General features: G+C 42.3%; 1 protein-coding gene across 1 annotated transcript in view; it reads right to left on the bottom strand.

The window, feature by feature from the left end:
• LOC135196204 (uncharacterized) overlaps positions 1-27,448 on the bottom strand; it is a 346,278-nt gene that overhangs the window by 149,750 nt on the left and 169,080 nt on the right. Inside the window, exons 5-6 of the mRNA XM_064222815.1 lie at positions 21,009-21,280; positions 17,279-17,492 (exon numbers count right to left, since the gene is read on the bottom strand). Coding sequence (XP_064078885.1) covers positions 17,279-17,492; positions 21,009-21,280 — 486 coding nt within the window. The remainder of the gene's footprint in view (positions 1-17,278; positions 17,493-21,008; positions 21,281-27,448) is intronic.

Raw genomic sequence — 27,448 nt, 5'->3', positions numbered from 1 at the left:
ATATACCGGAAGATGTACTAGCAACTCTCTGGTAGACATTAGAGGTGCCTCACACTGAGGGACCTGGGGCAACCCGAACAAGATGTAAGGTAAGGTCATAGTTTATTGATTCAAATTTATCAGAGTTAAATACCATCCTATTTGCCTCTGCCCAATCATATACTTTGTTAAGGTCTCTTTGTAGCGCGTTCCTATCTTCATCACAAGTAATTTCTCTACTTATTCTTGTGTCATCGGCGAAACTACTCACTACCGAGTCCTTAACATTACTGTCTATGTCTGCAATCATAATAACAAACAGTAATGCAGCTAACACCGTACCTTGTGGCACACCAGAAATTACCTTAGATTCATCCGATTTCTCATCGTTTGCAATAACTATCTGTTTTCTGTTGTGTAAAAATTCTGTTAACCATCTTCCTACTTTATCCACTATATTATGTTTTCTAATTTTCTTCGCTAATACATTATGACCTACCTTGTCAAAAGCTTTTGCAAAGTCTAGATAAACCACATCTGTTTCATTTCCGCTTTTCATATTTTTGTATATGTTTTCACGGTGGACTAACAGTTGGGTTTGTGTACTTTTTCCGGGTATGAAACCATGTTGTCCTATATTAAACAGATTATTTTTTATTAAATGTTTCATATTTTTCTTCATTACCCTTTCATACACTTTCATAATATGTGATGTTAGACTTAAAGGCCTATAATTACTTGCCTCTAGTCTTGATCCACTTTTGAATGTAGGGGTAATATATGCTAATTTGTGCTCATCATAAATCTTGCCTGTATCTACACTTTGTCTTAATAATATTGCAAGTGGCTTTGCGAGAGAGAGAGAGAGAGTATTTCGTTTGCGCTTCGTCTCCGAGAGAGAGAGAGAGAGAGAGAGAGAGAGAGAGAGAGAGAGAGAGAGAGAGAGAGAGAGAATTTTGTTCACGTTTCGTCACCGAGAGAGAGAGAGAGATAGAGAGAGAGAGAGAGAGAGAGAGAGAGAGAGAGAGAGAGAGAGAGAGAGAGAGAGATAGGAGAGAGAGAGATTCTTTTTCAGATCTCCATTACATGAAGAATGAGTAAAAATGTATTTTATTTTTTCCTTTGGAAGTCACCATTGAATATCGGCAGTGACAACTTAAACACAACTCGATAAACGCTCGATAGTTATGGCAGATGATGTCAGCAATCAGCTGTTTCTCTAGAGAGAGAGAGAGAGAGAGAGAGAGAGAGAGAGAGAGAGAGAGAGAGAGAGAGAGAGAGAGAGAGACTGTTGCCTGATTTGGTTGTAACATTGACAGATATCCATTAGCAAAAGTTGAATAATAGTTTTGTATTGAGAATAATGATAATTTTAATAAAACTGTTGTTTTACTGTGTCTAATCATATAGCATGTATTATTACCATATTATAGTATTGTGATATGAGCATAGCAATCTACCATTTGCATTCTGGTTTTGTTTACATTCTTAAAATAATTACCGTATATACTCGAGTAACGTGCGATCTCGCATATCATGCGACCCCAAAATTTTCACCAATAAACAGTGGTTTTGTCATGTATCTCATGTATCATGCGAGTTCCTTTTCCGAGGTCAGTTCATAAGTTTGGTTGGTTTAAGGGCGTGCTAATGGCCGAGTCGTTCAGATGTGTGCTGCTGCTAGTGAAGTTACGGTAATTTTCTTACTAATCTCGAGAATTGAATAGAAGATCTCAAGATTAAAAAAGAATACCAAGATAATAAAATAATTGTAAAAATAACACGCCTTGGAGTCCTAAATCATGCTCTCTCTCGCTCTCTCTCAGAAATAAATACTGTAATTTGAGTCTTTCACCAACGGGTATCAGTAAATGTGTAGACATTGTGTGCGTGTTTAAAAAAGTGTAGTACACACACATTCCGATGTTTCGGTTTTTGGAATTTTTCAATTTCGGAAATGTGAGGTCAGATGCATAATCAAACAAACATCACTACTGCAGAAAAAAAATAATTTCCCTTTATGTTTTTCATTATTGTTATTTATTAATTACTGTTTATTTAAATAAATATTAATATAATACTGTTACATGAATGTGAGATAATTAAGATCACCTATAATAAAGTAGTGGGACAATTAATATCATATGTTCACTAATAGCTATTATTTTCAAAACAAACATTCCGTAAAACACAAAAAATATATGTACATAACAATCAAAATCTAATGTTTTGCAGTTCAACTTGTGAATTTCAACAATAAGTATGACTATAATATATTTCACCATATCGATCTTGCAGTTGAAGAGTCGTAAAATGTTGAGGATGGTCCGGGAAAAGGATTTGTACTTTGTGATTACGTATCGCTACAACACCATGCGGTATTTTCATACCACTATATTGATGACGCATCGCTACGACACACTGGTATTTTTCATACCACTATACATTAAAGTTAAAATGATCATATTATATTATTGTTTTCACGAAGAAATAATTAGATAAAGAAAATTATCGAGTAATTTTTGCCGTCAGCAGTCAGAAAATCACGAACATGGTAACGTTCAAACCTAGTGTCATCCACGGCATATGTCTATAAATAGAACAGAAGCAGAGGGCAGTCATTGGATAACAGATCTCCATGGCTACCAACCAGCCATTCAGGTGTTAGTTATACTATGTGAATTTCTTAGAATGAACGTTTACACATAACACACGGAAAGCTAACGATGATGTGTGTGCTTTGCATACAGTACGTAGTTTTTGTTTTTATTAGTGTATTTTACTGATTACATGAATACTCTCTCTCTCTCTCTCTCAGGAAAGATACCGTCAATTCAATTTATCAGTATCTTCCTGATAGACAGAGTAAATATTTAGGACTCCAAAGCTTGGCATATGTCAATTATTTTATTATCTTGGGATTTTTGGTTAATCTTGGGATTTTCCATGGTCAACTCTTGGGATTAGTAAGAAAAATGCGATTATTTGAGTAGCGCACACCCAAATGAATCGGGTAAGCCTAGCACGCCAAACAATAGTATTTACAAAATGAGCGGAGCTCTCTGGCTGGGCTGTTTTGGTCCACCCACGTGTTTGATCGCATATCTGCCAAATTTATAACAACAACAGAGATAAAACCATTTCTCCCATTACAGATATCAAATATTATCTTTTCCGTTGCGCAGAATTCTAAATAAATTACGTAGGTTCACGATTGATAAAGTTTTTTTATGCAATAACAAGAAACGGAGTCAGATATTTTATCAACAGGGCATCTCATTTTGGTGCTGTTGCGAATATTTCAACCAGTTCCACGTGCGTTTAAATCCATACTGACTGTACAGTCTGGAGGCATTTCTCCCTTCTACACATATCTTGATTTCTTAATATCGTAGGTATAGAATAAATTGGTGAGCAAGGAAATATGAAATAAAGCATAACAGTAAGTTTGACGAGTGAGAAAATAAACAATCGTATACAGACAGACTCTCTCTCTCTCCCCAGAAAACAAATAAATGATAGGAAACAATGACTGAATATTGCTTGAATGCGATATGGCAAAGTTTTTTGGCCTGACTGAAGAGTGGAGTGACTTTGACACCGACTTACAAGTTATTCCTGGTCATCTCACAGCCATAGATAGACATCAACTTCACAGCCGAGAAAGGGCAATCGTATACGAAATAAATAGGTATGGAAAATGCGAAATGTGGGCCTATGTTGTCCCATAAAAAAAGCTCTTGCTCGGACAGCTGTAAGATTTAGGAGAGAGAGAGAGAGAGAGAGAGAGAGGCCGAATAGGAAGGAGATTCAAGTACCTGGGAAGGAAAAACCCTTATAATCTTATAATTATAGCCTCGGGGTTTGTCTCAAGGACATTCAAAGGTTTGTCACACACGGGCAGTTGTTGTTTTTGTAAAATTAGCATAAGGGCAGATCTTTAAAAGCCACGCCAGAGAGCTCGCCACGGTGACAAGACTATACCTTCCATATGAATTGACGATGTCCTATACGAAGATGCAGGAGATGAGGATGAAATGATCAAAGATCTGGAAGATGACGAATATGATGACTGCCTTGATGGCAAAGAATTCAGAGCAGTATTTGATGATACGGACACGGAGAGCGACTTTGGAGGATTTAAGTTTATTCATTTTATGCAATTTTTTTTACTTTAATAAATTTTCACTTACCTGCGTATCCTAAAAGGAAAATAATAGTTCAAGTAACAAATGTTTCTTTTACTGAGTAAAACAAAAAGTAAAAAATCCTTCGGTGTTGTGCCTTAACTGATTTGGAAATTATAGATGGTTAGTCTAGAACAGTTAAACATGTTGTATGAACCAAAATAATGCAAATGGCGCACGATCGCTCTTTTGTACAATAGTAATATGAGAATGCATACAATATTATTGGATATATAGTGAAGTACAAGTAAAACATAACTTTTTAAAAGATCTACTGTTTTCCTCCGGTAGTAACTATCGCGATCTGCCGATTTGGGAAAGCATAGACGGTACGCTAATTTTATACCGCGTGTATGATGCGACCCCTTTAAAATTAGCTTCAAAATTAGGTTTCAAAATTCGCATAATATGCGAGTATATACGGTAACTGATGTTGTCTTACCAATACGTATCATTGTTTTTAGTTGCCGAATGGAACTTAATTCAGAGATATGCCCATAATATATAAGGTGAGAATGGTTTTATTACCTTTATTGTCAGTTAATATCATAATGTAAATCTGATCATGTATGTTGGTGGTTACCGCACTGCAACTAGGTTTAGCCTACCTATGAACGTCATACATATAACTTGAACAGGCTATTTATTATGAAGATGTGCCAATAATATATAAGGTGAGAATAGTTTTATTACCTTTATTGTCAGTTAATATCATAATGTGAGTTGTTTCATGTATGTTGGTGATTATTGGACCGCGGGCGAGGCTTAGCCTACCGATAAACATCGCATACACAACACGTTTGTCCCATGATGCTGCGATTCATACCAACGATATAGCATTAGAAGCGGTCCAAGAAAAAACCTGTGAATGACTGATTCCGTGATTACTGATCCACGATTAAGCGATGCCCCACTGTAATTAGTCCAGGATTATGTTGTGTGCTTCCAAGCTTAGTTTCCTGGAGACACACAATGCCTGGGTTATGGTCATGGAGGAGTACCTTTAGCACTTCGCTTCGAGCTCTGAGACCACCTTTAGCACTTCGCTTCGAGCTCTGAGACCTCTATATTTACACTGAAGTATTGATGTGAAAACTATTTTTTGGGTTTGGTGGAAGACCCTTTGGATGGAGCCTTCTCATTTACTCTCTTCTGTTTATGAGCATTATCAAGAGATGATTTGGAAAGGAAGTGGTCTTGACAGGCTTGGTTTATTATTTGTTCATTTCCTAGTACCATTTCTTTCCCTTTCTTGTCAAATTGTTTGAATTCAAGGTGGGGTTCTTGCATTGAGCTTGGTGCTTCATATCTATTACTAAGTCATGCAAGTTTCATTGGATTTGATGGAGGAGAGGATCAGGGGGAATGTCTCCTCTTTTGGTGCTTTTCGCTTCAGGCAGAGATGCAGCCTGAGACAATTCCATGGTGGTTGGGTTGAGTGCCATCTTATCCTCCTTGGAGGCTTGCGCTCTAGCCTCAACAGGCCAAGCACCTGACCCAGAGGGCTGGGCCACTTCCACAGAGGTTGATGCCCCTGCTACATTAGAGGGTGCACCACTGCGCCCCAAGTGGTAGACAGGGGTAGTGGCTGAAGAACTTGAACATAGCTCCTAGGTTGTTGTCCTAATTGTCTTTTTGCGAAATCAATACTACTTGAATGCTCTGTATTAGCTTTTATTTAGTGCAGACAGTTCACATTTGTATATTTCACAATCTTTTTTATTGGATTTATGTTACAGTTGACAATTCCCACATATTGCTTTTCTATTACATTCATCATCATGATGGACACCACAACAATTTATAGAAATTTTAGCCATTTCACAGTTTTTTGATGAGTGGCCAAACTTAAAACAATGATAGCACTGTATTGGTCTTTGTAGAAAATGACATACTTGTACCCTTTCATTTTCAAATATGACATAAGAAGGTACTTCAGAGTCTAAGGTTAAAATGATCATGTTGGCAACAGCTGCCTTTTTTGCTCTCCTAACTGAGGTGAGGCTCGTTTCTAGAATTTTTTCTTCTGTCATGTCATATAGGTCTTTATCAAATATTAATCCTCTCCCATAACTAAAGCTTAAGTGGGCTTTGATCTTTGTAATCATTTCATCACTTTTAATGTCCAACAAGGTCAGCATATATACTTGGGTTATGGACTTGGCATGAATAAGAACTTTCTTCCCAAAACAAGAAATATTACCACTCTTTATTCTTCCCACTTTTTTTTTTTTTAAGAAACCTGCAAAATTTGTAGTACAGGCAGTCCCCAGTTAATGGCGGAGGTTCTGTTCTTGGCCGGGTGCTGAGCGAAAACCGCCATTAACTGAAACCTGGTGATTTATTGTACTGATATCCTGTTAATGGTGCCTATAACCAGTTAATGGCACCTACTTTAGGTATGTTATGGTGCCATAACTCTATTATTGGCACCTCATGGCGATAACATCTGGAACTTGGTGCTTTATGGCACCATAAATCGCCAATTTTATGGTGCTAGACGAGCTCCATAAAACCGGATCGCCATTAACCAAGTCCGCTGATAACCAGGGACTGCCTGTAGTTATAATTTTCCTCCTTGCTGAAGCTACCAGCCACATAGGAGGTTTAGGAGTTCCTACTTCTGCAATCTGGTTTCTTTCTGGTTTATCTTGAGCCCATTTAGATGGCAAATAAACGTCCAAGTCTTTGGGGACTTGCCTGTAAAGGCTCCTTGTACTGTAGCTTGACTGATTTGTGTGGCACTTATCATACTACTAGCCTTTAGAACCTCATCATGACTTCTAAAGGTAACCCAAGCTTCCCATTTAAATTCAATCAATAAAGTTCATCCTGATTTCTGCAACAGATCCAAATGATTTCAAAGCTGTCAAGATCATTTCATAATCACAACTGACTTGTAAGTCAGTTGTGATTATTCTCAAATTTTTCACAAACCTGGCTGCATTGAGGATTTAACTCTGGATGAAGATTTCTTAGAGAAGTCTCTGTCTTGACTGAAGTTGTCATCAATGAAGCATGGCTAGAAGGTCCATGGGAGGGGAAGTCAGGGAGGGGGTCAGATTTGTTATTACTATTTTCTATCAATTTTTTTTTTTGAGAAGTCATCAACATTTGGAGAATTTTGAATCTCCATGGTGGGTGCAGAGGTCGACATCTGTGCCAGAAGAGCACCATCATAGGGCAGGGGTACTCAAATCGTTACAACTGCTAGACAAGATTTGAGAGGGGAGGAAAAAAAAAAATAAATAAACCTGAAAACCTTAAAAAGATATCATCAGCCTTTCATGGAGTTTATTCTTTCACCAATGGCACAAGTGAGAAACCGACTCCCAAATGTCAACATCTCTACCCAATCCCACACAGGATGGTACAACAATTAGATGAAAATTCCATATCACTCTAAATAAATACATAGTAATATATAAGACTCTTGAACTCAAACCTGGGAACTAATTCCTAGGGTTCAAGAGCCCCTACCACATTAAGATGGTCCCACATGGAGGGGGTACCAAACTATTAGTAGCAAATTACTGTGATTTTCTTAAATAAAAAACCTGAAATTCATCATACTCGTCTAAATTGCTGATTAATTCACCTACATACTAATTGACTTCGCTATCTTTTACCGGATCTATCCCAACAAGAACAAAATCTCCCTCCTCTGGAAATTTATCAATGAAACCAACTTCTGTGTCTTTGATTTCCTTCTCTGAGATGTCAGAACAATTATTGTTAAGCTTGGCTGTCAAGAGATCTTCAAGGCGATGATTAAGGTCTTCATCACTGGTTTGGTCCTCTGTGTCTAACATTTTGGTATTTATCTTGCTTTTTGATGCTCTTGAGGTATCATTTCCAAACTTTATTTCCTTCTTGGCTGGGTTTTATGGCTTTTTCTTCAGTTCTTTCAGTTCAAGTTCAAGCTTTTCTAGCGTGTGTCTGTTGCAATCATGCATCTTCTCTGCTTTCTGCCTTTAGCTGTCCCTTTCCTCTCTCCAGCTTTTGGGAATGGTCGAGTATTCTTGGGAAAAAACTGCTGTTGTGATGATGTAGGTTGTTGTGCTTGTAGGTGGTGAAAACCCTCCTGATCAACTGTGTTACTATCGTTCTTCACATAATCATGAAACGGGTTAAGGAATAGACACGTCATTCGCTGGACTGGTCTGATACAGGTGAGTAAGGTAGTCATACTGATAGTGTGGTCGCTTGGTATACAAATATCCAACCCTCTATTCGATAACATATGCTCCACTCCTTGGCGTACAATGATTCTCTCATACATCATTGTATGTCACTAAGTGTCTGGGTAGTTAGACATCAGTTTATCTAGCTTCTCACGGGCTTCAGTCCCTCTCCGGAAGTTATTTATTCTGGAGCTGGACTAGTGGGTAGGCACCCGGTTGGTTTAGGATGTCTTGTACCCTCCTCCAAGTATGAGTCTATCCTATTGTTAAGACCGAAGGTTTGTTCGCGTATGAACAAATGACAAATTTTCTAAGACAATTTGTATTTTTCATAACTACAAACCTGAGGTCTTAACATTGTACTGCCCACCTCTAGCCGTCCCTCTGTCTGCTAAGACATCCTGAGTTGGGAAAGACTGACGCGGTGGCGTAGGTGCGTGGTCTTTGACCACTCTTCACCCAATATACGGACGCATTGCCAGATCTCACAAGATTCGTTGCTTTCATCTGCGATTTAACCGGATCTAGCTGGTCGCTAGAAATTATCCTATTGTTTAGACCGAAGGTTTGTTCACATATGAACAACTGTTGTTTTACATACTGAATGCAATTAAACTTAATGCCTTATTGTCATAATATTATCATATTATAATTTATGAACACAACGATCAGGCACCATTTGCATTCTTGTAATGTTTATTCTTAAAATCATCAACTGATTGTGCTGTACCAACACCATCACAGCCATTAGTTGCTAAATGAAATGAGTTTCAGAATTTGTTTTTTTGCAAATGATCAGAGCTGGGTTTACAAATGCTACTTACTTTAGTTATAAATGCAATAAATTACAGGAAATGAAGCTGTGATTCCACTAGTATTTGAAGGTTGGTAAGCCTGATTTAATGTATGAAAATCTACATTTAACCTAATGAAATTCCGCTTCTAGGCCTATTTCTTAGTTAAAGGCTAACTCAATCGTATCTACAGGAGCTGCGGTAGGCATAGAAAGTCTAGCCAAGTGTAATCTAATGAAAATACATCTCGTGCTATAAACGATGCATATGACAAAATTATGCCTTTTGGATAAAATTTCAATGATCAAATGAGACATGGGATCAGATGATACACGAGTATATAGAAACATGTAAATGAAGGTTCTTTTGTATGTTCAATATTTTTTAGTTTCATAGAATGGTTTCATTGGATATTAACTGTGCTTGTGTATTTATGGAACAAGCATCAGTTCTGAAATCCAAAAAAATCCAAAAAAACTGAAATAACGTGGTGCCTCCTTTATAGCTATTCAAGAATTAATGGCAACTGATTAGAGAAAAGTGCCGGATTTAAGAGGTCGGACTGCATTTGCATAAAAGAATTATAGAGATGTATAGTTTATACTAGAGGAAGGCTTCAAAAGAAATACATAACCATGTATCAAAACATTTTTTTCATTTCCTTGTCATAAAATGGCAATTTGTCGAAAATTGCATTTTTCCTAACTATACAAACCTGAGGTCCTTTTACAATAGGAAGGTAACTAGCGGCAGCTGGAACGGTCGTAAGCTTCGAACAGGGGAGTTCGGTACTTAACTGCTTGTCCAACAGTGCGCGCGCTGCGCAACTGGGAGGTAAAGAATCAATTTTGCTTTAGGCCCAGGAAAAACGCAGAGTGAGGGTGGCTTGAGGTGGGACTATATGTAAAGGACCTCAGGTTTGTATAGTTAGGAAAAATGCAATTTTCCACAAATTGCCATTTGTTCTGATACGTAATACAAACCATCAGTCCTTTTACAATAAGACTCACTTCTTGGTGGGAGGAATCTGAATCTTAAGAACAGACTGGTGTTCGCCCAACCTTGGATTCCCTCCCTGGTCGTAAGAGCAGAGGGAGGGATCCTAGCCTCTGCCCAATTGATCGGGGTATGTACCGCAGGATCTATGGTCAGACCTCTGGACCCAAGTAATAAGAGAGGGGCAAGCGTACCTCTTAAAACTAGCAAGCAAGAACTTGTTCCTATTGCAAGAGGCAATATAAAGTCATGGGTTTGTCTCTTGTTGGCTTCCACTTCCCCCCCTTGTTGGGGGAAGTGGTGGATATTCACTCCTATCCCTAATAAAAGGGATAGGATGGGGCTCGGTCGAGTAGCTTACCTACATCTTCTCCTGTTTCCAGCGGGGTGACAACCGCGTCCCTCTGCCCACAGGTAGAGGGGAGAAAAAGATGGGGAAGAGAAGCCAGTCACTCTCTCATTCACTCATCCATTCTTGCAGTCACACCAGGATTCGATGCTGTTCTGCCTGCTTGGGTGCTGGGTAAGCTACACAACATGTTGAGCAGCCACCACAGGTCCCAAGGAAAAAGTATCCAAGGACCTGTGGGCAATATCCCAAAGGTAGAAGGAGGTGAAGGTGGTCTGGTTGGCCCAGACCCCTGCCTTCAGGACCTGCGCCAAGGAGTTCTTGCGGAACGCAAGGGAAGGACCAATGCCTCAGACTTCGTGGGCTCTTGGACGAAGGGTATGGATGTCGCCGCTACCATCAGCTTCGTACGCCCTCCTGATTACCTCAAGTAGCCAGTAAGAAAGTGTGTTCTTGGATACTTCTTTCTTGGTCACCCCAGTGCTAACGAAGAGACGTCGACACTCAGGCCTGAGGTGCCGAGTTCTCTTCAGATAGCATCGTAGCGCCCTCACAGAACAAAGCAGCATCTCATCCGTATTGTTGTCGGTGAAATCCAATACGGAGGGGATTGTGAAAGACTCGAACCTGTCGTCAGGGATCAACAGATTCTGAGTTTTAGCTAAGTTCGGGACGAAATCGAGCGTCACAGATCCCCATCCCCTGGAATGTTTAACGTCGAAGGAAAGACCAAGAAGTTCCCCTACTCTCTTCGCCGATACCAGGGCCAGCAAGAAGAGGGTCTTGAGGGTCAGATCCCTGTCTGACAACTCTCGGAGTCAAACTCCTAAGGACGAAAGTCACATCCCACCACGGGGGCCTGAGTTCCCTGGGTGGGCAAGACCTCTCAAAGCTCCTCATAAGCAAGATCTCGAACGAGTCCGAGATATCCACTCCCCTCGGTTTCAGGACCAGTGCCAGGGCGGCTCTATATCCTTTGACTGTGGGGACAGAGAGGAGCTTGTCTCGGCGAAGAAAAATGAGGAAATCCGCTACCTGCTGAAGAGTGGCTCTGAGAGGAGATAGACCCTGTCTACGACACCAACCACAGAAGACGGCCCACTTTCCCTGGTACACAGCTGCAGAGGACTGTCTGACGTGTCCAGCCATCTCTGTTGCTGCTCTGCAAGAAAAGCCTCTAGCTCGCAAGAGATGGTGGATAACAGCCAGCCGTGAAGATGTAGAGACTGGACTGCCCGGTGGTACCGTTCTATGTGTGGCTGGACGAGAAGGTTGTGCCAAGGGGGAATCTCTCTCGGTGCTTCTGCAAGAAGAGCCAGCAAGTCCGGATACCAAACGGCCTGGGGCATTTTGGGAGCCACCAGGATCATACTGAGATTCGGGGTGGCCAGCACTCAGCTGATCACCTTGCAAATCAGGCTGAATGGGGGAAAGGCGTAAGCAAAGAGGTTGTCCCACGGGTGTTAGAGAGCATCCTCTTGCAGCTGCCCATGGGTCCGGCACGGCTGAAAAGAAAACCTGGAGTTTTCTGTTGTGCCGGGTGGTGAACAGATCCACTATTGGACACCCCCACAGGTTGAAGAGCCTTTCCGCCACGTCCTGGTGTAGGGACCATCTGGTCCCTATCACCTGATCCCGACGGCTGAGCTTGTCTGCTACTACATTCCTCTTGCCTGGAATGTAGCTGGCTGACAGCTCTACCGAGTGAGCCACGGCCCACTCATGCACCTGCAGCATCAACTGGTGCAACGGGAGGGACACTAGGTCTCCCTGTTTGTTGACGTATGCCACTACCGTGGTGTTGTCGCACATCAACACCACCGAGTGTCCCATCAAGTGGTCCCGGAGCTCTTGGAGAGCGAGGAACGCTGCCTTGAGCTCCAGGACATTGATGTGAAGGAGCTTGTCGTGATGGTCCCACACTCCTGGTGGTGGTGGTGGTGGTGGTGGTGGAGAGGCACTACTCTTAAGAGGTTCCTGTCGTCCAGCCACCAGGCTAGGTCCTGCCTCACCTCCTCCGTGAGGGACACGGGGAAGTACAGTGGGTCCTCTGCCTGTGACCAACTCTCCTTTTCCACTGAAGAGACCGCAGGTGAAGACGCCCATGAGGGACTAACTTCTCGAGTGACGACAGGTGGCCGATCACGACTTGCCATTGCTGAGCTGACTGTTCCTGCCGAGACAGGAACCGGTCGGCTGCCTCCCTGAATCTGCTGATCCGCGGGTCTGCGGGGAAGACTCGCCCTGCTACCGTGTCGATCAGCATACCCCGGTACTTCATCCTCTGCTTGGGTTTGAGATTGGACTTTTCGAACTTCACCACGATCCCCAGATTGTGGCAGAATTCAAGAAGTCGATCCCTTTCCCGTAGCATCTGCGAGTGGGAGCTCCCCAGGACTAACCAGTCGTCGAGATACCTCAGAAGACATATCCTGGATGAGTGGGCCCAAGCAGACACCAGCATGAACACTCGCATGAACACCTGTGGGGCGGTTGAGAGACCGAAGCAAAGTGCCCTGAATTGGTACACCGTCCCATCGAGGATGAAGCGGAGGTACTTCCTGGAGGATTGATGGACGGGTATCTGGAAATACGCGTCCTTCAAATCCACTGAAAGCATGAAATCGTTCTCCCTGTTAGAGTCGAGCATGGAACGTGCCGTCTCCATTGTGAACCGAGTCTAGCGAATGAATCGGTTCAGAGGAGAGAGATCTATCACCGGACGCCCCCAATAGACTTCTCCACCAGGAAAAGGCGGCTGTAGAAGCCCGGCGACTGATCCCTGACGATCTCCACAGCTCCTTTGCTCAGCATGGTCTTGGTATCCTTTCGAAGGGCTATGTCCTTTGATGTTCCCGGAACGTAGGTCTGAAGATGGACCAGGTTGGAGGTGAGAGGTGGCCAAGATTGAAAGGGTAGAAGATATCCCTCCCGTAGGACATCTACTATCCAGGTCTTGGTACCGTAGCGCTGCCATGTTGCCCAATGGCTCGCCAGGCACCCCTCCACTTCCGGCAGCAAGTGAGGGGGAACGCCGTCCCTAGCGTTTCCCGCCTCTCTTCTACTTCTTCCCTGCTCCTCCTCGTGGAAAGGAGGGCTGGGAGGGGGGCTGATAGCGACCTCCCCTGGCAGAAGTCTTTCCTTGGGGCTTAGACGAGGCACCATCTTAGCAGCCGAGGAAGCGCTAACCAAACTCTTAGGCTTGGCCGCAGTTGATCGAGGCTGTCCAGAAGCCTTCGAAACTGCCTGGTGTACCAGACGGTCACTGTCATCAGTGCGACGTCTTTCCACCGCAGCGTCCACCATCTCTCCAAGGAAGAGAGAGGAGGAACTCCGTACGGGTCCATTGCGAAGTCCTAATGCCACCTCACGCCCAGCCGCCCTGGACACTCGGGTAAGGACTGCGTCCCTACGCCTAAGTACCAGGTTGGCCCACAGGTTTGCCGTCTGGTGGGCGAGGTAGGAGATGGACCTACCTCCAGACTGGCAAAGTCTCCTGAAAGCCGAGTCCCCTTCAGGAGTAATATTCCTGGAGGTGGCTATGACCTTGGACACTGTGAGGGACCACAGGTCCAGCCAGGAGACTGCCTGGAAAGCCGCCATGGCAGTGGATTCAAGGGCTAGTGCCTCCTGCTGTGAGAACCAAAGGTTCTCCGACAGGAGCTGCTGCAGGGACACTCCCGGAATTAGCCTGGCTAGCTCCGGGTTAACCTGTTTGGGCAGCATTGGATCCTCTGATAGCACGTAGAATCTTCTCTGTTGCAGTAGAGGAGGAGGAAGTAGCTTAGACGACCTGCCAGACCAGAGCGAACCCTCCTGTCCGGAGACGAGCGAGTCCACCTGGTCTAGCACTGAGTCGGCCAGCTCCGATCGCGGCAGACCCACTGTCGGTCTGGGTTCCTTTTTGGGCCCCCAGAATGACTCAAGCTGGGACGTGGGCTCAGAAGGTGGGAGCGGCGATCTTTCCCCGAGGTCGTTGTGCTGACGATCAGTGCAATGACCTCTGCAAAGTTCCTCTGGATCTCAGGAGTAACTGCATCTTGAGGAGTAGGACCGTCAAGCCCCTCCAGCAAGAACGACTCCCGAGACCCTCCTCCTTCAGAAGGAGGAACAGCGACAGACCCATCTCGGTCTCCTCCTGCCACTTGCGCATACGACCTGGTCGATCCTAAGACCGTGCCTGGCACGTAGGGCGTCGTGGTGGGATCGTGAGGGACGATCACTCCTTGTAGCCTCACCCTTCCCAGTGTAACCCGAGGAAGTTGAAGGTACAGGAGAGGCAGACCTGACGCTCCCCCCTCGCTCACCGGCAGAACCGGTGTGCTTGGGGGGCTGCAGGCGATCGCCAACCCACGGTGGCGATCGAGCTGCAGGCCTGGTTGCGCTGCTCCCCTGGGGCGAGGGGCTGGACCGAGAACAGCGGCCCCGGTCCCGTGCGTCAGAGGAGCTGCTGCTGGTCCCTCTATCCGTCCGGTCCCGGTGGGAGCGGCGGTCAGGGGATTTGCAGAGACCACTGTCGCGATGGGACCGGTGCGTGTCCTCATGGCACGTCGAACTGCTGGGACCAGCCGGGGCTGGTTCCTGCGATCGAGGGGACCTCTTACCGTCACGTCAACCCAGGTAACCGGCTGGTCGCTGCGAGAGCGGCCACTGGCCTGGCGAGAGTCACCTGAGCGGCTCTTGCCAGCCTTCCGCTCCGTGCCTTGGTCCTGGCGCTGAGCGAACTCGGGCGTCTGGGCCTTGGCTGCACGGCTGCCCGCGGGCGACCAGACACTCGGTACCTCTCGCAAACAGTACCCCTCTGGTCCCCGTCTTCTTCTTCCTTGTGGAAGGAGAGACGGGCCCTGTTCCCGAAGGAGCAGGAGGACCAGCGGAAAGACCGCCCGGTGGGACGGGCCCTTAGAAGTTCCCAGAGGAGCCTTCTTAGGGGGGGAGGAGGCAGCCTTCTTCTTCCTCGGCTTGGAAGCCTTGGAAGTCGAAGGGGAAGAGGTGGCAGCAGGCGACGAAGAACACGATGAAGACGACGACAACACCTTCCTCTTCTTCTTCTTCTTCATCTTCGTCAGCTCCCTCAGGACAGACGTCAAGTCCTCCATCCAGGATGGAGCCGGGGCTGCTGTTGCCGAAGCAACAGGGCCCGGCTGCACCTGTCCGGAAGGACCAGCGGCTGGGGCAGCAACACCATGGGCTGGAATGACGTCAGCAGGTGCGGGAACAGCAGGAACAGCAGGAGCGGCAGGTACGGCAGACAGGTCAGGCACTACAGGAGACGGGGCAGCAGCCAGCGACATCCTGGGTACCGGTGGCAGGTCCAGGGGCGAGCTTTTCGGGCATCGGAAGTCCGGGGCTGGCAGCACAAAGAACCCAGGAGGGGGAGGCACGTCCCTCCTCGGCACGGCAGCGATCGGGCCCTGCACGGCGGCCGTTGGCGTCACAGACATCACGTGCGGGGTGTAGACCAGGTGAGGAGGGGCGGTGTACCCTGGAGTCAAGATAGTGGTAGTAGTGGTGGTGACCGATCCATGGGTGACCGGCACAGCCCCCGCCAGATGCTGGAGCAGCCCCTGGATGCTCGGCGTGCCCTGAAGTTCCAACGACACCCGCACCTGGCCAAGGTCGTCCCCCGCAGCAGGAGCACCTGAGGAAGCAACAGTCGGGTAGTTAGGAGGGGTTCCCCCTCACGCAGGGGGTGGGTGAAACCCATCCCAAGCAAACGGAAGACCCCGAATACAATTGCACATCGGGGTAACGAGAGCCCTCCTCTACGCTCAACGGATCGAGCGAAGAGAAGGACCTTGAACCCCCCCCCCCCCCCCCCCCCCCCGAAGGGGAAGGAGCCATACACGGGAGCTGAGCCGGGGGCAGGAAAGAAGACAAAGTGTCCGTAACCAAGGGAGTCGCTGGAGAGCTTTCCGACGACTCCTTGGCAGGTCTACGCTTCTTCCTACCCTGGTACAGCACCCACTGCACCTCCGACCAATTACGGCAAATATTACAAGGCTCGGCCCGAGAGCATTCACGCCCTCGGCACCGAGCACAAAGGACATGAGGATCAATTTCCGGAAAGGAGCGGAAGACCCCACACTTGCGGCCCTCCACCCCCGGGCACACTCTGCGGTTGATGGGGGGGCGCGGGGATAGCTCCATTGTCTGATGATCCATAATTCAATGTAATAAAAATGAAAAAAAGACACTTTCAAACACTGACAAACCAAGTTGAAGAATTCACAACAAAACCAAAGCATACGACGATAAAGCGGGCAGAGAGCGATGACGAACACATCCTCCACCAACGCGGCCGAAAGCAAAAGTGGTTCTTCACCTCCCAGTCGTGCGGCGCGCGCACTGTCGGACAAGCAGTTAACTACTGAACTCCCTTGTTCGAAGCTTACGACCATTCCAGCTGCCGCTAGTTACCTTCCTATTGTAAAAGGACCGATGGTTTGTATTACGTATCAAAACAAATCATAAATATAGTACGTACAGCAGAATTACCTACAAATGTTTTTCATCAGCAAAACTTTCATATTATCACTTTAACCTATAAAAATTAAGGAAGACCTTCCTTAGCTGTTAAGGGATTTGATAAAATGTTACTCCATTGATATTTAAAAAGATAAAAAGACATTTTTAGTTTGCCTTGTTTCTACATATACAATTCAATTACTTCTAACAAATATTAAGCAGTGCCAAAAAAATTATATTAAAACAAATACAGTATAACACAAAGGATTTATAAACAAATACATGTAAAGGTCACAATATTAACAAAAGTAAAGGGTCACTCACCTCCATACATTTTTACATTAACTGATGCCTTAGCCGATGGATCATTCTTGAATGCATTTCTTGAATTTGGATGGAAAAGTGTGAAGTTGCAATGATGCAATTTACAATCTAATTTTCTATAAATTAAAATCAAAGGAACTGGTAAGTCCATGCAACGTCGTTTCATTCTAGCACCTTTAAAAACTATCTGACATGGTTCATCTCCTGAGGAAGACTGCAAAAGGAAAAATTTTCAGTAAGAAATTAATACAACTTGGAAATGGCTAATACAATTCATGACAAAAAAACTCTGACACAATTATAAAACTATTCAAGACAAAAAGAACAAAATTTATTATTTTATGGTAACCAGACTAATGTCAAAGAATTCTCTTAACTGGTCTTGTGGCCGGGTATTGTGTCGTAACGATGAACATTATAACACGCGATAGAGTAAAAATGGATTCAGGATAAGAGGGCATTTTCTATTATCCTCAGCAAACACTAATACCCAGTTTACCTACGTCAAAACCGCAAGAAGAAGACATGGTTGTGCGCATATGCACATTCCTATTGGTTACATACAACCAACATCCGACCAAAACTCCATTCCCTTTCTAGTTGGTCAAGAACTAGAGTTCAGAGAAGTACGTTCTTGCTTATTGATTCAGCTAGGTGCATAATTTTAAGTTCCACTTACAAATTTTTATATTAGACTGTAGAGCCACGATTTATTGTGCATCAAAGGCCGTAATCAGCTTATTTTGTCTGCAAATGTCGGCGCTTCTTATGATTCATGATCGTTAGGCTGGCTCCGAGAATTTCGTTCTTTGCTTATTAATTTCATTACTGAGGTTCATGGAAACATGTAAGTTGGAAGCTAAGTGTACAATTTTAAGTTTTAGCTAAAACATTTTAGTTCATATAGTCGACCCCACTATTCGCAGAATCACAATTTGAGGACTCAAGTATCCACAGATTTTCCTATGGACCATATATACCCATTATTTGCAGAAAATTTGCCTATTCGGGGTATTTTTCACTGAGAAATATTTACATATGACTGTATTATCATATCATTTTCATAACTAAATGCACTTTTTGTAGTAAAACTATTAAAAAATTTGGGTATACGTAAGCAATTTTAGAGAATTATTTTTGTGTTTTAACTAACAAATAGGCAGTTCTAAACATTTTTAGTAGGGTTTTAAGTATTCACGGATTTGAGCTATTCGCAGGGGTCTGGTACCCATCCCCCGTGAAAACGGGGATCTACTGTAATGTGGAGCAACGATTTTATAATGCGTGAAAAGCCATAAACCGTCATTTTTCAACAGCACAGGTAGGAGCTAATGATTTAGGATTGTTAGTTCCAAGAGTTTTGTTCTTCACTTATGGACTTATTTACCGTAGCTCATGGAAACATCTAAATAGAAAGCTAAGTGCATCATTTCAAGTTCCAGTTAAACAGTTTTCACTTTAGACCATGGAACTATGATTTTATTAGACGTAAAATGCCGTAAACCAGCTTTTTTCGCCAGTACACATTGGCACTTAAATTTTGTGATTGTTAGCTATTTGTAGAAGCGTAAATTGTTTTGAAGAATTTATCATTCTATTTATTAGCTTTATCTAAAGAAATGATCCACAATTGTTATTAAAAACAGATAATCCTTTCAGTTAACGATGTTGCCAATGCCTGGCAGTAACCTACGATCTACATCTATTCAGTGAGAATATGTTAGGTAGGCTGTAGTAGATACGGTCTGTAGCTTATAACCTCGGATTATATATCCTTAAAGGTGAACAAAAATCACCTTGATTAGATAGTAACTTGAATTATGATAAAATTTAAGGGCATATCCTGTTAGGCTATGGGCCTAGGCAGTAACCTAAGTTATGCAGTAGCCTAAGTTGACACCAGAGACCTTGAATTAGATAAAAGGCTACAAACATTTCTCCTTTGTATATAGCCTATATACTTGTATTGCCTTAATACTCTAGGCTACCTTGTGCATACCTTTAAAAGGGAATTAAATAATCTAGACTGATTAGACAATAACCTAGGCTAGGTGTCAAAATCCCTTTTTTATGTGGTATACCAAAAACAGTTAATTAATCAGGATTAGACGATAACTTATACTAGTTGATAGCCTAACTATAAAGTTTCACATAATTACTATTTAACATAGTACAGGCAGTCCCCGGGTTACGACGGTCTCGGCTTACGATGTTCCGAGGTTACAACATTTTTCAATTATATTCATCAGACATTATTTCCAGGGTTACAACGCATGTTCCAGGGTTACGACGCCTACAATGCTCATCTGGCAGATGAAATATGACACCAAAAATGCAAAATAATCAATATTTGAAGGTTTTTTTTATGAAAAATGCCATAAGAATGCAGTTTACAAAGTTTTCAATGCACCCAAAGCATTAAAAGTAAGGTTTTCTTGGGATTTTTGACGATGTTCCGGCTTACGACACGTCTCAAGAACGAAACCGCTGTCGTAACCTCGTTGTACCCCGGGGACTGCCTGTACACCAAAAACAGTACATAGACCAAATGGGCAGGCTAGGAGGTAGTAGCCTATCTTGAAGGCTACAAATTACACCTAGTTAATCCCATAACTTTAAAGGCAAATTAAATAATCAAGATTAAACAACCTATACTAAGTGATAGCCTAACTATAACATTTCAAATAAGTGAGTTTCATATTAAGAAAGTTACTATTTTATTAGTAGACCAAATTGCCTAGGGCTAGATTTAAAACAATCTGGGTTAGATAAAAGATGTTAGCTAACTAAAAGTTTACATGTAAGTAATTTTCTGTTTTTATATAGCCTTTACATTTGATCTAGATTATCTGGATTAGGCAATACCCCATACTAGGCTAACAGAGAACCATTTAGGAAACATCCTATTGTTGGTGTACTAGTGGTATTTTAGCTCAAATAGCCTAAGACTGGATATAAACACTATCCTAGGCATAATTATATAACCTAAAGCCATATAAAACAGCGGCTTGGGCTAACTAAATAAATTAGTACATAGGGCATTAGTTCAAATGGCACAACAATTCAAACTGAAATTTTACATAGACTGTGCATAAGGACTAATACAGCCATACACGGCTGTCAAAACTATACATGTTTTTCCTAATATTTCTTTACATTTCTCTTTTCAAAATTACATTTATAACTGACATACTATCATAAAAAGATAACTAAAACCAACAGCAACCCCTTGGTATATTTATGAGCAAAATTTATAAAAAGACATCATGTGAGAGAGAGAGGCACTACATCCTCCCGAGGTCAAGGTTCCAACCAACTCTTTCATGAACCGGCCAGCCTAGTGGCCTGTAGCGGAAACACATAAATGGCCCCATAGACATTACGAAAAACGGATCCAGTCATCTGAACCAGAAGTAAATCTCATTGTCTGTGGGGTTATTGTCCAACAAAAAGTATATGACACTTACCTTAACAGCAATTTGCCATTTATCATCACCCCTTTATATCTATTAGGGTGAATATGCAGGTGTTAGTGTACTTAACTAGCAGAGGCTTGTGCTCTTCTTTCTTCAGATATTGCTTTGGCACTACAACCTATGAGTTTGTAATTACATAAATAACTTTACTCCTATTTCACTTTCCAACAAAATGTAATCGAAAGTCATACAGAGTATGATCATAAACTAATACACCTTGATTTTATTTGGTGAAACTGAAATACTGTACTTACCTTATGACATGAAGGAGGTTTCCATGCAATTCTTTCATTATTTTCATTTACTGTATAAATATCAAACGGAACTCTTTGCACTACTTCTTGTACTACAGCAGGACCCAAGGTAAGCGCTTTGTGCTTTGGTGGCTTCCTCTTCACTTTTTGTTGGGACAACCTACTAACTAGAGTTACACTGGGCGCTCCAGGTGGAAGACATGATCCATTCCGATTGGTTTCTCTTCCACAGCAGTTTTCTTGTATTTCTACAAGACACTCTGGAAATATATCTGAAGAATCCCACAAAGATAAAAGTATGAGACAACTTTCTTTAGTAGTATTGTATTCTACTCTCCTACCAGATGGTTTCTAATCTACAGAATCTATAATGGATGGTTTCTAAACAAAATTTACAGTACCAAATACTTTCATCTACTATATTGCAGTTACCAGGAGTAAATATTTTCAAAACACATACTCAAGTATAATAATTCAAATGTGACCAGCATGTTTCTGGGGAAGAAAGTAATCTATACTAGTAACAGTGACCAAATGATAAATCCAGAACATAAGACCTAAAAATGATGATCACAGGAAAGGTTAACCCTCCAAAATCTTATGACCATGCATATACCATACTGTTAATAACTCAAAAAAAACCTCCTGCCATGGCAACTAACATCAAACTGCAATCTAACCACTCTTTCTTCCACCACTTTAAACTTGCTTTATTTAAATTTGCTTCTTTTTCCTTCATCTTATTCTTTTTTTCCCATAACCAACATTTTTTGGCTGATTCATTAGTGTTTCTTCTTATTAATCTAAACTTTGTCATACACATGTCCTTAAAAATACTGTACTCTTGCTTTTCCTCCAAATTCATAGTTTGACAATCACTTGCTTTATTAGCTTAATGTACACTCAGCAAGGAAAGTTAAGATACAGTTAGAAAGGGGCGGAACTTCAAAATCATAGCGCTTGTTGCTTTCTAGATTTCCATTAACTTTACACCATAAAAATTCTGTAGGGGTCCTATAATCATTTATACTTGAATGTAGAAACAGGCTCTATATTATTCGTTAATGTTGGTTTGGTAACGTCAGTTCAGGGTAGAATATCGATCATCCTTTTTCAAAATCTACTGTGAAACCTTATTTATAAGTAATTTTTGACACTAAACTGACTTAAAATTCATACATAATTGAAGACGGATCTTAAACAATAAGAGAAAGTGTTTAAAAATTTGGGCAGTACTTGTGGAAATCGTGAGGAATAATACAGTAAAGACTGAAATATTATGACGACACAGAGCGCGCGCAAGCAAGCATAGGCGTATCGATTGAGATACATAATTCATTATATTTACTTTGAGAGATTAAGTGATAATATTTTTTCAAATTTTTCAAAAGTGGGGAGAGAGAGAGCACGCAAGCATAGGCCTATCTATACAGATACTTAATTCATTATATTTACTTTGAGAAATTGAGTGATAATAATTTTTCAAATGTGTTTTAAAAGTGGGAGGAAGGAGAGAAGAGAGAGAGGAGTAGATAGAAGAGAGAGAGAGGAGAGGAAGAGAGAGAGATAGAGAGAGAGAGAGAGAGAGAGAGCAAAATCTGCTTACGTGAAGGCTTAGGCCTATTTATAACTACTTAAATTTCATTATATATTTTCTTTGGTAATATATATTTTTAAAGTATGTTTTAGAAGTGGAGAGAGAGAGAGAGAGAGAGAGAGAGAGAGAGAGAGAGAGAGAGAGAGAGAGAGAGAGAGAGAGAGAGAGAGAGAGAGAATTTTAGTATTGGTGACTGACTTGTGACGGGGGAAAGGCAGAAGAAAGAGCGATGAGTCAGTGCACATATACCTGGGAAACAGGGTGATATGACTGCCAAGATCATGCTCACTATGCTAGATAAAATTGAAGGATCCTAATATTCAAGTTATTTCTCCAAGAAATTCATACCCTATATCATGATTTCATTCGACAGTTGCCGTAACATTCAAAAATTGTAAAAAGACATGGAAAATTTTACACAGGCTGCGGTCATTCTTGTTCTCTTGATATAGTCTGTACTTTTGAAAATCAGGTTTCATCCACAAATCATTCACGAAAAAAGCTGTGTTAAGTACATATATTTATTACTACAAATAACTCAATATGTATTGCACAGGCAATTAAAGTTTTATATCGTGCAAAAAATACTGATGTGTTGGGAGATCTTTCAGCCTTGCAGCAAAGAAATGCAGTCGTGTAGGGCTGTAGGGTACTACGAACTGCTTTGTAATGGGAGTATATAGCCAGAAAATCTTTGAGCTGACATGCTACTTTAATCTTGATAAAGATTTATGTTTAAAGATGGTAGCTTTGTAAACAGCAACTAGCATTCGATCCATGTCAACGTCAAAGTAATCAAAGTGTGAAATCCGGTACGTAAGCCGATACTAATATCCAGTGACTTGCGCTTTCCTGCTCGAAGTTCTAGGGCTCCCCCTCACATCATAGAAAATGCTCTTGTGGATGCAACTAGAATTGCTCAACCTACCTTAGCCGTCGCTACATTGACTACCATTGACGTCAGCTAACTTTAATCGCTTTGGAATACAAACATGAGTTTGTTGAAACTAAAATAATTGCATTCACCACTTACGATGATGCAATAATAGCCCCGTTTATGAGGGAAAACCAGTAAATATTGTCGTCATGATACATGTACTGCAATCAGAAATTCATATTCTATCTACCAGATCTCTATGAACAAATCCCTCTGAGAAATAACAATTACTTCGGACATATATCGTGATTTTAAGTATCTGAACGGTTTTGTTTTGCTGCTTTAACTTATACGATATAATTTGCAGTGTATTTTCATGTTCTAGAGTAAATTTAGCGATATTATGTCTTTTCAGTAAAAACAAATGGGAAACTCGATGAACGAAAGCTAATGAAAACTGTATCTTCACTTCTCTTGTCGATTGTACATCCAGTGCAATCTGAAGGCATGGTTCAAAAGAAAAATTAGTTCTTTCATCTGGATGCCCATGCATCCAGGCTTCAATGTTAACCCTTGGGGTGTGCAACTGACAAAATATAAATTTTTTCAACTGCCATTTCTCTTCAAAAATGTTTCCCATAATTGCTGGGGTTCTTTGAAAGATAATTATATCTCATTATAAACAGTAGAAACTCAGAAATAACAGGTAACTTCTACTGTCTGTGATGATAAAAAACCCTACGCAGATGATTTTTTAATGTCCAGACATTCTGAATAGTTGCTCACAACCCAAACATTTTGTTCTATGATCTCTGCATTCATTTTTTCAATAATAGTCATTACACATCCATACATATCAAATAGTTTTCCTTACTTAGATTTTATGTTGATGTTTAATATGTGAATTTACTCTTTTTTACAAAATTGTTGAATGCTTTTGTCTGGACAGTTGGACAATCTGGTGAGTGCCTTGCTTTAGTAGTTCCTGGCTACTGTAAGTTACACTTGCATTTTACTTAAACAACAGTTCTGTTCATTATTACCATCTTGTTTTGTTTAGTATAGGTATTATTTGGTAATAAGTGACCTACAATTAATTCTAACTATATATTTAAGATTGTACTCTACTAGGTGCTGGGTATAAAGTCATAGTTTCAGTTACACTTATCTCTACGTATTGGTATGTTTAAGCAATAACTTCTCATTCTTGATAGTTTAAATTTCTTTGCCTTTCCCATGAATCACATGTTTTTTACAGTGACTAGCCAAGAGCATCCACCTGGTTATAAATTTCCTTTTGTAATCAACCCTTTGAGGATTTTGGGGTCAGCCAACTCTGGTCCGAGCACTCACCCTTCACTGACTGAGCAAAAATGCCTAGCAGTAATTTTCTTCAATTGTTCTATGTTATATTTTGTAATATGTTAAAGAATTTGGTCTCATTTTAAAGCTAGAGTTGAGCTTCAACATGATATCTTTATAAATATATAAAAAATAAAGAGCAAGCATTCATATCATGAGTAAAAGTAGCCATATTGAAAAAATGTTTGTTATTTTTATTTTAAAAATTCACAATATATTAGAGAAAAAGAGATATCCAATTTCTGTTCCCTCAATGTAAAAACATGATACGTAAATTGCCTTTCCAGTGATATAAAATTAATTACTATTTGATGACCATATACTTAAGTGTCAAGCAGATTAACAGTAAGTCATATTTTAAAAAAAAAACTTCTATACATATAACAATATCAATGACAAATACAAGCATCCAAACACACCATATTCATATTTTGTTATAACAATTTTTTACCATTTTTTAGAAATATAAATCTTTCAATGACAACTATAGTCATCAGCAGAATCTCAGGGATTACAACTGGATGACGACTGTATGGTCATCAGAATCTCAAGCGGTTAAGAGAAGAGTCAGATTGCGAAAAATGACAATTTGTCGAAAATTGCATTTTTCCTAACTATACAAACCTGAGGTCCTTTAACAATAGGAAGTAGCTAGCGGCAGCTGGAACGGTCGTAAGCTTCGAACAAGGGGAGAACGGTAGTTAACTGCTTGTCCGACAGTCGCGCGGGAGGTAAACAAATCACTTTTGCTTTTGGCCCATGCAAAATACGCAGAGTGAGGGGTGGCATGAGGAGGGACTATATGTAAAGGACCTCAGGTTTGTATAGTTAGGAAAAATGCAATTTTCGACAAATTGTCATTTGTTCCGACACGTAATACAAACCATCGGTCCTTTAACAATAGGAAGACTCACTTCTTGGTGGGAGGAATCTGAGTCTTTTGATGAACAGACTGGTGTTCGTCCATCCCTGGAATGCCTCCCTGGTCGTAAGAGCGAGGGAGGGATCCAAGCCTCTGTCCGATTGATCGGGGTGTGCACCGCAGGATCAATGGTCAGACCTCTGGGCCGAGTACTAAGAGAGAGGCAAGCGTATCTCCTCGTACCAGCAAGCAAGAACTTGTTCCTGTTTGCAAGAGGCAACATAAAGTATGGGTTGTCTCAAGCTGGCATCCACTTCCTCCCCCTTGTTGGAGGAAGTGGTGGATATACGCTCCTATCCCTAATGAAAGGGATAGGATGGGGCTCTGTTGAGTAGCTCACCTGCATCCTGTCCTTATCCAGCAGGGTGGCGACCGTGTCCCTCTAACCACAGGTAGAGGGGAAGAAAAAGATGGGAAGAGGAGCCAGTCACACTCTCATTCACTCATCCATTCTTATGGTCATACCAGGACTCGATGCTGTTCAGCCTGCGAGGGTCTGGGTTCGCTACACAACGTGTTGAGCAGCCACCACGGGTCCCAAGGAAAAAGATCCAAGGACCTGTGGGCAATATCCCGAGGTAGAAGGAAGGGCATGTGGTCTGGTTGACCAGACCCCTGCCTTCAGTACCTGCGCCACGGAGAAGTTCTTGCGGACAAGGCAGCATCTCCTTCGCATCGAAGGCGTTGAAGTCCATTAGGGAGGGGATTGTGAACGACTCGAACCAATCGTCAGGGACCGAAGGGTTCTGAGTCTTCGCTACGAAGTTCGGTACGAAATCGAGCGTCACGGATCCCCATCCCCTGGATGCTTGACTTCGCAGGAGAAGTCATGCAGTTCCTCAGAGGAAAAGAAGGAAATAGTCGCATGACCTATCCCTCTTCTCTACTTCGGTGATGTCCAGTACCCATACTGGTCTGTCCGTTTGCCACGAAGTCTCTCGCATCCTCCTATCCCCATGCAGCGAAGTTCTCGGTAGTGGATAGGACACCGACACTCCATGGTGGGTGTCAATGGTATGGGTACTGTGACAAGCTATTAAACGAAGTAATGATTGCTCTGTAACAACCGAACTAAGTCAACAGCGTAGTTCGTAACTGACTCGGACGCTCTGACAGCTGCCGACTGACTGCGTTTGGTAGGAGGCAAGTTGTCAAAGCATCCGAGTAAGTCACGTGACCTTCGCCTTTAAAGGGTTATGCCGAGAGACCAAACAAATAATGTATTTGTTTGTCACCAATGCCGGACAGCGAGGTGATGATTCTCTTAAGGCATGTGCCCAACAGGCGAAAGTCAATTGCCTTCTAGAGACCGAGGTCCCTGAAGGTAAAACATCTCATGGTTGTTGAATCTCAGCTAAGGAGAAAGAAACAACACTATGTACCGTTGAAGACGAAGGTAGATATTGAATGCAACCTACGTCTTCACAGATGAATCGAGAGAAGGATTCTCAAGATTCATAACCTGTGCTTACAAATGACTGAAAACGCTAACCGCTATTTCATTGCTGTCCGGTGAGAAGTCGTAGTTGCAATGAAAGCGGGGCGTTCTTCAGTAATGAAAACACAGGGGAAAGCCGCCTGAAGAACTGCTTCTCATGGGCTGAACATTTGGAAGTAGAGCTGTCAGGTCGGAGAGTAGGCGATGTCTTCTGACACATCTCGTAATTCGGTTGAACAATGAA

The sequence above is a fragment of the Macrobrachium nipponense genome, chromosome 17 (genome assembly GCF_015104395.2).
Source record: "Macrobrachium nipponense isolate FS-2020 chromosome 17, ASM1510439v2, whole genome shotgun sequence".
NCBI lineage: Eukaryota > Metazoa > Arthropoda > Malacostraca > Decapoda > Palaemonidae > Macrobrachium > Macrobrachium nipponense.
This window is presented reverse-complemented; position numbering and strand designations above follow the sequence as displayed.